Raw genomic sequence first — 12,797 nt, 5'->3', positions numbered from 1 at the left:
TCTCCATTAACAGACACCGGGAGTCTGTGTGTTTGTGTATGTGTACCCATTATTTCATTACTCTAAAAGAAGAGGTCACATGAGAGAGAAGAACCCAATTAAATTTACAAAAGAAAGAAAAAAAGGTTGCATCTAATAATTTGATAAGTCGACAGAATCACAGTCACAGAAAACAATGCATTTATTTTATTTTATTTATTTGTATTTTGTGTCTTAATAGTGTCATCTGACATTTCATTTCTGAGTCACCTACTTTGGTCTTTTAGTAATTGACCACAACAGCACACAGTGAGCATGGGAACAGAGAAGCCAGTGAGGTGTGTGGTGTGTGAACTTGATTAAAGTGGTGCTTATGTAAGACTCTTTGCAACCAAAGATATGTGGTGTCTGGTAACAGAAATTAAACCCTTCAAGAGGATTCAAAAGCCTTCTGATTCACTCTGGACTGTTGAGGCTATATTAAACATCAACCAGTCGAAAAACAAAACAAAACAAAAATGATGGCAACTGACAGTAGAGGTTTTGATTTTATAAACACTGGTTAGAGAATGGAATATTTATATTGCTATAAGATTTGGATTGGATCTTAGCTGGATCAGGTATTGGTGACGACGTGTTGGGCTGAACTATTCAGTGCTCTGTGTTGTTTTGTGTTTACTTTGCAATGTGGCAGCAGGAGCTATCAGGAGAACTAACAGCATAGCAGTTTGGAGGCATTTCACTTGTATTTTTGCATATTTTTTTAACTTACTACTACTAGTTCTACTAATTTTCATTTCCACTTGTTATGTTTGGTCTGAGAGAAGTTACATAAAGTAGAGGCAAGAAGGACACTGGATCACTGCAGCTCATGCTGGGATTCGATTAAACATTATTTCACATAAGATGTTTCCCATCATTTCCACGTTTTGTACATGTGTGTTAGAAGCCTAATCAGACTGCGTTAATCAATTATGCGAATATCACCCTTTTTTTCTCCACTGCATTTATCATGGACCTGCTGTCATTTATTATTTTACTTACAAATAAATACATTCTCTGAACAAACTTTGAAATCTGTTCATTCCTCATTTTATTTCATTAAGATAAAACAGCGCTGTTGAGGTTGATCCTGATTTTGCCTTAAAACATATAAAAGATTCCCTGTCTCTTACAATGAGGAAAACAGCTATCAAATGCAATACTGGCATTGGATTGTGAGCAGACACCCAAGCCCCAGGTTTGCACTGCATCACAAATGGGAATTATCTTGACCAGCACACCTTTAAATGAAACACAGTCGAGAAAATGTTTTTATATGCAATGCCTGGAATACGAACAATGTAATTTACACACAGAAGCTCTCATAAAGATAAAATTTAGATTTGGACTCATTGGCCACTCTTGACTTTCTGGTCATATCAGCATGAAATGCAAATTTAATTTGCATTTGCTTTATGACACAGTCACTCTGACTGCCAGTCAATATGATGACTTTTTCCTGAACTCCCTGCATTATTACACATACAAATATTTGCATAATGCCTTCTTTGAGAAGCCTGTAAAGATACATGGTACACTGTCAGGTATTTAGTTCTTGTGTATAAAATAGTAAGTCAAGGTAGCCCTATTTCTGTCAATATGTTTTTTCTCTCAATATTATCAGCAGATAGTGGAGGTGGGGGTGTTAAACGCTGAGGTCTATATGTGATATGATACAGAGGAGTGGAGAGAAAATGGGGAGGAGAGAAAAGGGAGATAGGAGAAGTAAAAGAAAACCAGTGGAGCAAGGAAGTCAGAAAGAAAAGTAATTGCCAGGAGGTTTTCCCTCCTCTCAGACCTGGCAGAAGAGTGATAATCACACATCCCTTAACATACTGTCTCCAAACACCGCTGAGATTAACAAGAAGCTGTCATTTTGGTTTCTCAGTTCCAGAAATAACTCAGAAACCAATGAATGGATACTCTAAATATTTCTAACAAGCATGAGTGCCATGTATTTTTGTGCTTTTCAAGCTAACAGGGCTCATCCCGCAGAGCTTATAGTGTAACAGCGAGGTTGTTATGTCACATCAGGGATTAAAACTTGAAGTGGAAGGAAGGATGCACCACCCAGATTTGATTTTTCATGGAGATTAAGTTCCTATACATAGAAACATGGTTTGTATACTGCATTAATGCTGTTTAGCTTGTCTCCATCAATTCAAAAGCTTATACTAAAGGGTAAATTTAGATTTTAGTGAATTCATCTAGTTTTCTTTTCTTTTTTTTTTTAAACCCTAAAAGTATAAAAGGGAGACAAACTAAACAGATCAGTAATCAGTGACAGATAGAACTAAAAACAAAGAAACTAAATGCACAGAGACAAAGAGACACAGACATCACCACCATCACCACAACACCACCCCCACCAAGAAAAATCACCAGGCCCAGATGGCTCTTCCTGTTCCTGCAGAGCTGGCTGCTGGTTGGCTATGAGGAGCCACAGGGGCGGGAGGATGTGACGAACAAACAAGCAATGACATCACTCACTGGCAGTAGAAATATGACCCATGCTGCTACTTACTGCTTCAGCCAGTCCAGGGCCAATTGTGGACTCTGTATTTTTGATTGTCCAAAAAGCGTGTTAACAGTGCGGGTTAACAAAGTGGCTGGGCTAAGTGTTCCTGCTTTTATGTCTGCGTGAGGATAAAGCTCTTTAAAGTAGTAATCTTAAACTTCACGTCTATATATGCACACACAGAATGTACATACAAGGTAAGAGCACACTTGCATTTAAGTCCAGATAAAGGTTTGGTGTTCTTAATAAAATGCTCAAGCATTATGTAAGAGCATTACTGGTCTGGGAGGAGTGGGTGCCCAATCCCATACGACCGCTAGGCTAGGCTACTTACAGTGAAACCTGTCACAACAGCATTGATTTAGGCTGATTACACCAGGGGCTAGGATAGTAACTCACAGCTGAATGGTATTCGTTGCGAAAGGCAGCTCTAAAGCTGGGTGTACAATGGGCAGTCCAATATCCATGTTCATTGCAGCTGGGTCAGCAAATGGCTGTTTTGTTGTATTGAAAAGGCAATATGGAAAAGCACTTAGAAGATAAAATTAATTCCAGCTGCAAGACTTTGACAGAAGAAATATCCCCAGGTTAAAAAACAAACAAACAAACAAACAAAAAAAAAAACAGACAAAAAGAACAAACATTCCTTAAAATAAAAAAAACAATAAAGTAGTTTTGTATTGAATATATTCATATTTTTAGTTTTCAGGTGCCTTACAATCAGGAGGGATAATGCATAAATGGCCAGATTTTTTTTTTTACTTTACTATATAAAGTGAGATGACTATTGCTGTGATTCAGTGCTATACAAATAAAACTGAATTTGATTTAATGAAATTAAATGGTTAATCGTTTTATTAAACCCTTTGAATTAAAGCCAGACATCTACACTTCTCCACACAATCTCATCATAATTGCTTTATTTCAAATCTATTGTGATGGTGTTTAGAGAAAAAAAATTACAGAAACTCTGTCCAAATAACTTTGGACTTCACTGAAGCTAAAACATGTTGAGAACAGAAGCTCGGTAGATAAATGAGTAAATAAATTAAAAAAGACAATGATGGCTCCAACTGTGTGAGAGGAGTAAAACAGAAGAGAGCACCTGTTGTGTCAGCCTCCTGCTGTGGAGGTAAATCACAGCTGAGGAGGATGCAAAGACAGCACGAGACTAGACAGGTGCTATACGGGACAACAGTGCATGTCGCTCGGCGTTATCTAGGTCTCTCATCAGTGAGAGTGTAGACGCTGATCCGCTGGCAAGTGTTGGGGACATCTCGAGGCAGCTGTAATCTGGCTGAACGTATGGCAGAAGGCAGGCAGTGGTACGAGCCTGGAGGGTGGGGGAAGGTGGACTTGTACTCGACTCCTCTTTCAACTGGAAGCACTGGTGTACAAACACACCAAGTAGCATTATAGAGAGCACAAATGCAGAACTGAGGCTTGCCAGCTGACTAAGTCCGACATGACTAGCTCTGAGATCATCTCAGACTATACTGTTTGAAAAGTGGACAATGAGAGCTGTGGTTGAGGGCATAAGGAAACTTGCTCATTACTCATCTATATGATCCCTAGTCAACATCTAATGCAAATCAGCTTTTATTTGTAATGAGCCTCCACTCATCTAAGAGTGAAAAAGGCCACAGCTGAGCAAAACGGAGGATTTTATACCATAAACAATTCCAAAGTGGTTTTGAATCGTGCTTTCCTCTGCTACACAAAGAAAACTTATGTCTTTTTAAAACCCAGCTTTACCACACTTAAGCAGCAACAGTTTGGAACAATACAAAAAGCCATTTCCCCCCCGACTAGTGTAAATGGTTCTGGAGTTTTCCAAAGCTGTTCTTTATGGCACCTGTAAAAGCTGTCAGTTGAGCCACATGGTTCAACGGTACAGCGCTTATTAGGGCCAACAGCAATCTGTTGAATACTGTGCCACACTCACTCTGTTCTCACACCCACATACACTCACACACATGGTGTCCTGACTCATAGCTCAACTCACAGAAGAACAAGGGGGTCAGATGACTCTGGTTAGGCCCCGGAGCAGAATATAAGTGCTCCTTTTTTCATAAATAACAAACACACACTTCACTAAGGCCCCAAAGAGATGCTGAACTTTAAGAAAAGTTTTTTTTTCTTTTTCTTGGATGTCCAAATTATCTGGGAGCTGGGCTCTTTGAAGACCAAGACTGATTTTGCTTCTTTCCCCTAAATATCAGATCTGATAAACTGCTACCTGAGAAAGGGTCTGACATTAGTGCTCTTTTGTGGTTTTAAATTTAAAACATGCACTCCTGCGTGTATGAATTCATTAAGCTCATGAAGGGATAAGAAAACGCAAAATTTGGAGCATTTTCATCCAACTTACATGGGATCTGATAGGTCTGCTCAGCACAAAGACTAGTCTGATATGTTGAATTTGACCATTGTTAAGTCCACTAATTCTATCTCAAAAGGGTTAATGGTGAAGCAAGGAGCAAGATGTGGCAGAGTACTTCTTTTTCATCTTATCATTTCCCCAGAAGGTATGACTTTTTCCGCCAAGCTGATCAGGAGGTCAGAGGCAGTACAACTTAAGGCTAGGGCTGCTCAATTAATCGAATTTTAATCACGATTACGATCTGGGCTTTCAACGATCATTAAAAATGACTGAGCCGATTATTAGCACCTCCCTCAAGCTTTACTCTCGCGCTGCTCCGTGTGGCAAATCGAGCGCACCTCTCTGCATTTCGAACACGTGTCACAACAATTAAGAGGACCCAAGGGAAGCTCGGAAAGCTAAGCAGAAGTTATTTGGAGAGGAGAGTGACTGCCGTTGGTTGAAAAGAGAGGTAAAAAACCCCCAAAAATTTCAGTGGTGTGGAAACATTATGGGTTCGCGGAGTCAGACGTGGATCAAGTAGACACAGTGTGTAAACTTTGCTACGGTGTAGTAGCTGCACCACAGAGCAACACTGCAAAGTTCACTAAACATAGATGTTTATATTTTTCATTTATTTCTTATATTGCAAACATTTGCACTGTTATCAGTATTTGGACACTATTTTATATTATTTTTTAAAGTCATTATTCAATACATTGTTATTGTTAACCCTTTAAAGCCGGTCAGAGCAGCACGCTCCGTTTTGTGTAACTATTTTTAAATCCCTTTAGAACCTGAACCATGTAAGCTAGCGCAATAATTTTTTTTGCATATGAAACTTACATCTTATACCATCAGCTTGTCCTCAGTCACGGTTTCCTTCCACATAAAGCTTTGCAAAAAATTGCATAAAAAGCGCTTGCAGGAACAAAAACATAATATTCCAGAAACACGCTTTGCCGAGCCGATCAGCTGTTCGTCCAAAACCAGAAGTGACGCCATATTCGCGGAAAATGTCGTTTTTTACTTGTAGGCCTTAAAAGCCTATACTGGTGTTTTTATAAGTCATGTTTGACTTTTCTGAATAGTTTCTGGGATGCTTAGATCTCGAATTGCACAGCTGGAAATAGTTTATTTTGATGCACCTGCTGTTTTCTTTGCAAATTTGCATCATAGGATTGTTTTTTTGTTTTTCCTGCAGTATATAAAAATTGCTGTATCTCCAAAATAAAACTATGAAGACACTCAAAATAAAGTTCCTGTTGTTGTAAACTATTTTTTGCAACTTTTTTGTATTTAAAGTTTTGAGGGACAAACCTCTTAAATTTCTCCAAGTAGAAATATATGTAAAAAAAAAAACAAAAACGATTTTCAATTTTTTTGTAGCTTATTGCACTTTTTTGCAATTAATGTAGTTACTATGGACTTAATGCATACATATTATTAAAATATGGGCTATAACAGTTGTATTGATGTATAGCAACTTGAAATGCTCCCACAAATGGCACTACAACATGTAAAAAAATAATATACGGTAAGCTCTGGTGGACTTGGTTCTATGGTAGGTCTTAAAGGGTTAAATAAATATCGTCAAATAATCGAGATCTCAATTTCAGTGAAAATAATCGTGATTACCATTTCTGCCATAATCGAACAGCCCTACTTGAGACAGTGTGAAATAGATGTGTCTGGACTTGTTCAATTTTTTCTTTTGGACTTACAAAGCAAGGCACTCCTAGGAACTCTCAGTCTGACCTTGGTGCCCTTCAATAGCCTGAAGGTCTTTCCCCACACAAGGGGTCAGATTTACTGACAATCAGCAGCAGTGCAAAGCCCTCTTTTACCAGTAAAAAGCTAGTGTCAGCATTTACTGAATAGGTGCAGTATAAATTTTGTTACTGAAAGCAGGGACATGGTTGATTTTCCTGCTTGCCTTATTGCCCGTGTATTTGTAACAGTTTGACTTTCACAGTGCAAAATTTTGCTAAGAAATTATTTAAATGTACCACACAAATGTTGTTTAATAAGGTTTGTGACACTGTCTTATTTTTTCTCCTGATGTGGCTGTGATAGATGATGCTCAGAGTAAATCATTTAGAAATGTTATCAGAATGAGTTTGTACTGGCATGAGTGAATGGCTTAATGATGTAAATGTGGTGCCAAAGCTTCCCTGTAGCTTGTCACTGAGTTTCAGGTTTTCAGCCATGCAGAGATGAGTCCTTCATGAGAACTCCAGAGCTCACACAATGCTTTGTGTGGTTTTTCTCAGGAGTGCACATGCACACACAGCTCTGCGACATCGCAAATGAACTTATTTATGGATTAAAGTGTTTCAGATTAATGTCTGATTCTGCCTCCCAAGGTATTCAGGTTAAAAACAAAAATAAAATCCAGAACAATGCAGGTATTATGCACAGTAACCGAGGTAATGCATAAAACCTGTGCTAGCATGCATTATTTTGGACAGTAGATTACTTGCTCCTTCATCAAGTTGACTAATTTGTGCTACTCTCTTTATTGTTAGTAGATCATCTTTAAAGCCAATATGGGCTATATCACTGAACTTTTATTTTTTAGACATTTGATGTCCATTTAAGAAAATAAATCCCAATCCCAATAAGCAGCTTTCCTGATGAAACTCTGAGCCCATGTGACAACATCCCCAAGGTAAATGTCCAGAGACTATCTCATGCTGTCTCCTTCATGTGATAAAGGGCAGCTTTGTGGATAGTGACTGTCCTAATTACTCTGACAGTGTCCAGAGTTCAGGTGTGAAAACGCTGCTTGAGTAAACAGCTCCTCTCTTCTCCACTGCAGTCCCTTCTCTGAGAAATGAAGCAAGAAAAAGAAGGCATCTAGCCTATAAGCAATCTGGCATCTCCACCACAAGAACAGCACAGTATGTTCAAAATAACAATAGCACCACAGTATCTGCCAGTCAAACGGTGAGCTGCTGCTGTGGTGCAGCTTCTACTGGCACAGGGTTTCATAATTAGAACATGACAGCGATAATCCATGAAGGGTAAAGAACAGACGCACTGTAGAAATGTGTTTTAGGCCAACAGCTCTCAATCTACTGGCCTGCACAAGGCAGGAAGACGCATACAGATTATTTGTAAATCAATTGCACCTGCAGGTTTGTTTTTGGCTGTTTAGTTGACCTAGTATGCTGTGCTGCATTATTAGGCTATAATTACACTGTACTATGTCAACCAGTGTGCCCTTTACTCTGGCAAAGCACATTCCACAAATGTTTGGCTCTGTGTTTCTATATAAAGGATCCTACAGGCAAGGAAAGGTAAGGCTGGGATTAAAAGCCTATGCCCTTGTGGGGCACATGTTTACTGTGCGGTGTAAGGGTCCTATTATCTGCATATCGTGCTTAAGTAAGAGCCCACTCAAACCAGTCAGCAGCCTGTCTGCAGTTTCACAACATATGTAAACACAAAGACTATAACTGGCTGAAAACAGTCAGCCTTCACTGCTCCCAAGTATGGTGCTATTTTGGAATTTCCACAAATTCAAGCAACCACAACTCTGGGTCACAAACAACCACTCAGTCACCAAATGAATCATTTAGTTAGTGAATAATTCAACTAACATAATAAAGGAGCTTACACAAAACCTATTGTTAACAGTCTGAGGGCAGAGATTTAGGCACCGAGTTACCCTTTGCAAATTGATGCAATGGTATAATTAGCATAATCACACTGAAAGAAACAAGGATGTCCCCCTCCGTCCCTGTTTTACCTCTTGCTGCAGATACAGTGAGCTGTAAACAGGTTGCAGAGCATAAGGCAGGAGCTTTATTTCCACAACAGGGTGGGTGTCAAGAATATTTTGCAGCAGCCCAGTGCAAGAGACTACCAAAACAAGAGCTGCAGGTTATATGCTGATGCAAAAAATGAGGAAATAAAACAGCTGACAGGGTTAACATTGTAAATTAGAGCAACAAATGTGTGTTTTACTGCACACAAACGTACTCATTTACCCAAGTCAGGATCTGTTAATTCAAATAACCAGTGACCAGGCTGACCAGCTGTTACATAATTCTTTGACCTGATTCTTCTCTGGGGAAATGGGTACAGTCAGTCTACTAAAAAGCCGGAAATGCACAACTTACCCAAACACTGACCACCCCAGGGAGATACATTATAAATATATGTCTGTGTATGCGTGTTTTTCTGGTGGCACACATACCTCGCTCGGGCTTCATGTTGTCCAGTGTCATCAGGTTGCCTTCAGGTGCTCCTGCAGAGATCTTCCCAGTCTTCTTTTTTCCTAACACACCTAGCCTGGACAGCACACACAACGGGCGTCTGCCCCCCTTAAACCCCTCTCTGTGACTGAGAGCTGCTGCGTTACCTAAGCAATAATATCAGCTGTGAAGCCTGCGTGTTGGTGCCAACTGCCCCCTATCCAACAACAAAGCATTGCTTTGTTAGCATGCTACTGTCTGCTCCCATCCAGTCGCGCTGTATTGTCAAACACAAAGATAACAGATAGCGTGTGCCACTTACAGTGAGCGTAAGGATTGTCAGTCTGCTTGGTTGCGCCTAGCCGTTCTGACTGCAAATAATTTAACTAGCAAGCCGGCTACTCTTGCAGCTAGTCTCAAATTCCACCACCTGAACCGTAGTTAAGTCGTGGTTCATTTCGGTGTCCCCGTTTGTGTAAGGCTGGCTCCTAACTACCAAGACGCGGGGGATTTGCTAACTCAGCACTGCTATTCAGAAAGCAAACTCAACCAACTATATAACCCCTACTGTTTCTGTATTGTTAAGCTGGTGCTAGTGACGACGACCTCGCAAACATCCCCAACCCCCCAGTAATGTAGCACAGGTAGCCACGGCTCAGCTGCTAATACCGATGACGGGCGGTCTCGGTATTTTTCTCTGCTAAGACGAGAACATTTTCAGCGTTATCATTCCTCTCGCGAAACGATAACCAGCGATAATCACACGGACATAGTGCACTTTCTGCCCGTCAACAAAGCTCGAATCGTCGCCATCTACTTTGCGTTAGAAACGCCACCTGTACAGACTTCCTTTGTGATCCTCATTAAAACTTTTCAAACCGACAACAAATAGTCCGACTCCGACCGAACGCTTCGGGGACGACGGCGACGTTTCCCACAAGCTTTTTTTCTATTTTTAAGGAGCAACCGTTGTTGTCAGGGCGCTGACACCAGCTGACTACTAAAACTAGAGGACTAGGTCGGTACTGATATTATTCAGGCGAAATGCAGATGAAAGGAACAGTGAGTCCTCCTAGTCGTGATGCTTTACAGTCTGCCTCCCTTCCTCACTTCCCTCCCCGCTGCTTGTCAAAACAGATCAGTGCAGCTCTAGTCACGTGTCCCAACAACAGTGCCTCTCGTCACTTCCCTCTCTACCAGCCTCGCATGAACTCGCAGCCATAGCAACCGCCAACTTAGAAGTGGTACCAAAACTTCTGAGGAAGTCGCGCCATGTGTGGCTAAAAAATGTAGATTTAAAAATAAAACACAAGCCCAGCAGCGTGCCTTTTCACTTCCGAAAGACAAACAGCGATTAAAAAGTCCGAGCGGAGACGAGGACGCACAAGAGATGGGCTTCTCTCCCAATGCTGATTGGTCAGAGGAATTCGGTGCGCGTTCACGTGCGCGCGTGAGGGTTCGTCTTTTTTTCCGTTGTGGACATTTTGTTCTGGCTTCAACCTAAACAAGGCCAAGATTATTTTTGGAGATGCTGTTATATGTTAGTTGGCTACAAACTGGATGACAGTCATCTAAACTCACTCAGAAGTTTCTGGAAAACAGTAACCCTTGGCTCACTACGTCTTTTTCCTCCGTAGAAACTCCCCTGCGGTGTTTTTTTTTTAACAAAGGCGATGGTTAATAGAACTTGATTATTTTTTTTTTGTTTAAATAGCTCGAAATGTTTACGCTATAGGTTGAGAGTTTCAAGGTTAAAAGCGAAACATTTTATAAGGCATGGATGACACTTGAAGATTCCCCACAGTCAGATGCTGGTAATGAGAGGTGACTTTAGGCATTAAGGCAAGAAATCCAAAGAGTAGGCAAAAATGAAGTAAAAAAAACAGTAGGGGAGCCTGGGGGTGATTGGAACACTTACAGCTCGCAGAATATTTGGGCCACGATTCTTACACTTTGGCATAAAATAGCCTTATGTACCCACTGCAAGTAGAAATGTTTGTAACCTGTTCAACTTTCTCAGGCAATTAATTACCTGATGCATAACACAAGGAGTTCTATTGTTCATAGCCTGCCTCACTGCTGGGATAGTAGTAACACAACCTGGGGTAAATTATAACAATTAGAGTAAAAAAAATCAAAATTGAGACCATATGCATCTTAGTCGTTTTATTGTGCATTGCTTCAGTAGTTTTAAGGTCTTCATCTAGGTCAAAAAGCTCCCACCTCTGACTTTTAAATCTGAGTCAGCTCTTGTCAGAAAATGTGCAGTAGAAGCAGTAACAGAAGAACAATGTAATTGTATTTCCCCCAAGAGTAGTCATGTTTTTCTCACCCACTGTCCTGGCACCCAAAAAAAGTAAAAAGAAAAGAAAAATCCAAAAAAAAAAGGACATGGGAAACTGTTTTTCTTTGTCATCATGGGGATAGTTTTAATACTTTTAAAATAGGTGTTAAGACCACCCCACCCATTTCAACCATTGTTTAGCCAGCTGGAGCACCATGGGGGTCTGAAATTAGCATAGGTTAAATGCCTCACATTTTACCCAAGACACTGCTTTTTAAAATTACAAGTTGCATTTCAGCAGTGTCAATGGTAATACAAATGCACACTTGATTAAAAAAAGTTGTTCTGTGTTGAAAATCAGTTAATTTGCTGTAAAATCTGAATGGTTATTCACATGGATTAGCAATTTCACATTCAATGTCAAGGAAGATGTTATACATTAAACTAATGATATTTTTAAGTGAAAGCAGTAGTTTTGCACTCATTCCTTTGTTGCAGTCTCACCTGCAGCGTTTTTTATTCCTATCCTGATACATGTAAGATGTGGTGTGTTGACTTTCTGGTGGAAAATAGAGGACAAGGGAAAAATGCTCTGATTTAATCAACACTGTGATGAAACACAGTGTTGATTAAAGGCAACAATAACAATTCACTTCATGAACAGACTCTGTAGACCTGGCTTTAGTTTGCTAGTGAAATGACACTATTTGGGATACAGAACAAAGATAGCAAAATATTGTAAGATACTGTAAACTAAAAAAAATGAAGCTATTTGTTGAAAGTAGGAATGTTAGTTCAAACATAACCACGGTTATCTGATAACGGGTGTGATAACAAATGTCAATTGTGTCAAAGAAATTTTGTGTTGAATAAAATGGCTTTGACTGAAATATTGTAAAGGAGTTTGTTTTTTTGTTTTTTTTATAAATTTTATTTTCAGTCACAGCAGCATGTTAATAACAAAACATTGGACATACAGTAGTTTGCTGTTCAGTATTTACAATACCCAAAAAGATAACAGAAATAGAGAAGGAAAACAAACAAACAAATCAAAGAAACCCCTACAAAACAACAAAAAACAAACAAACAACAACAAACAAATATAAAAATAAAATGTATAAGGGACATTCAGTGTACAGTTAACTATGATAGTGATATAGAGATATGGCATCCGGTCATGATAAGGTGGTCATTTTAAATGTTTCCATGTACATCAGGAATGGCTGCCATGCCTTAAGAAATTTGGTGGATGAACCTGCCAGTGTATATCTCATCTTTTCTAAATGTAAAAACCTCATGAGCTCTGCAAGCCACTGTTCATGTGTGGGAGGAGCTCCCTGCTTCCATCTTAAAAGTATAAGGCGCCTTGCGATAAGTGAAGCAAAGGCAATAGAATTCGAATGGTATTTT

The 12,797-nt window shown here is 39.7% G+C and overlaps 1 protein-coding gene across 1 annotated transcript in view; it reads right to left on the bottom strand.

Annotated features, from left to right (window-relative positions):
- atosa (atos homolog A) overlaps positions 1 to 10,500 on the bottom strand; it is a 35,236-nt gene extending 24,736 nt beyond the window's left edge. Inside the window, exon 1 of the mRNA XM_004539608.6 lies at positions 9,106 to 10,500. Within this exon, the coding sequence (XP_004539665.2) occupies positions 9,106 to 9,136 (31 nt within the window). The 5' untranslated portion in view covers positions 9,137 to 10,500. The remainder of the gene's footprint in view (positions 1 to 9,105) is intronic.
- Between the last annotated feature and the right edge of the window lie 2,297 nt (positions 10,501 to 12,797).

Source organism: Maylandia zebra, linkage group LG1 (genome assembly GCF_041146795.1).
Source record: "Maylandia zebra isolate NMK-2024a linkage group LG1, Mzebra_GT3a, whole genome shotgun sequence".
Classification (NCBI taxonomy): Eukaryota; Metazoa; Chordata; class Actinopteri; order Cichliformes; family Cichlidae; genus Maylandia; species Maylandia zebra.
The sequence above is the reverse complement of the archived record's forward strand: the minus strand, read 5'-3'. Positions and strand labels throughout refer to the sequence as shown.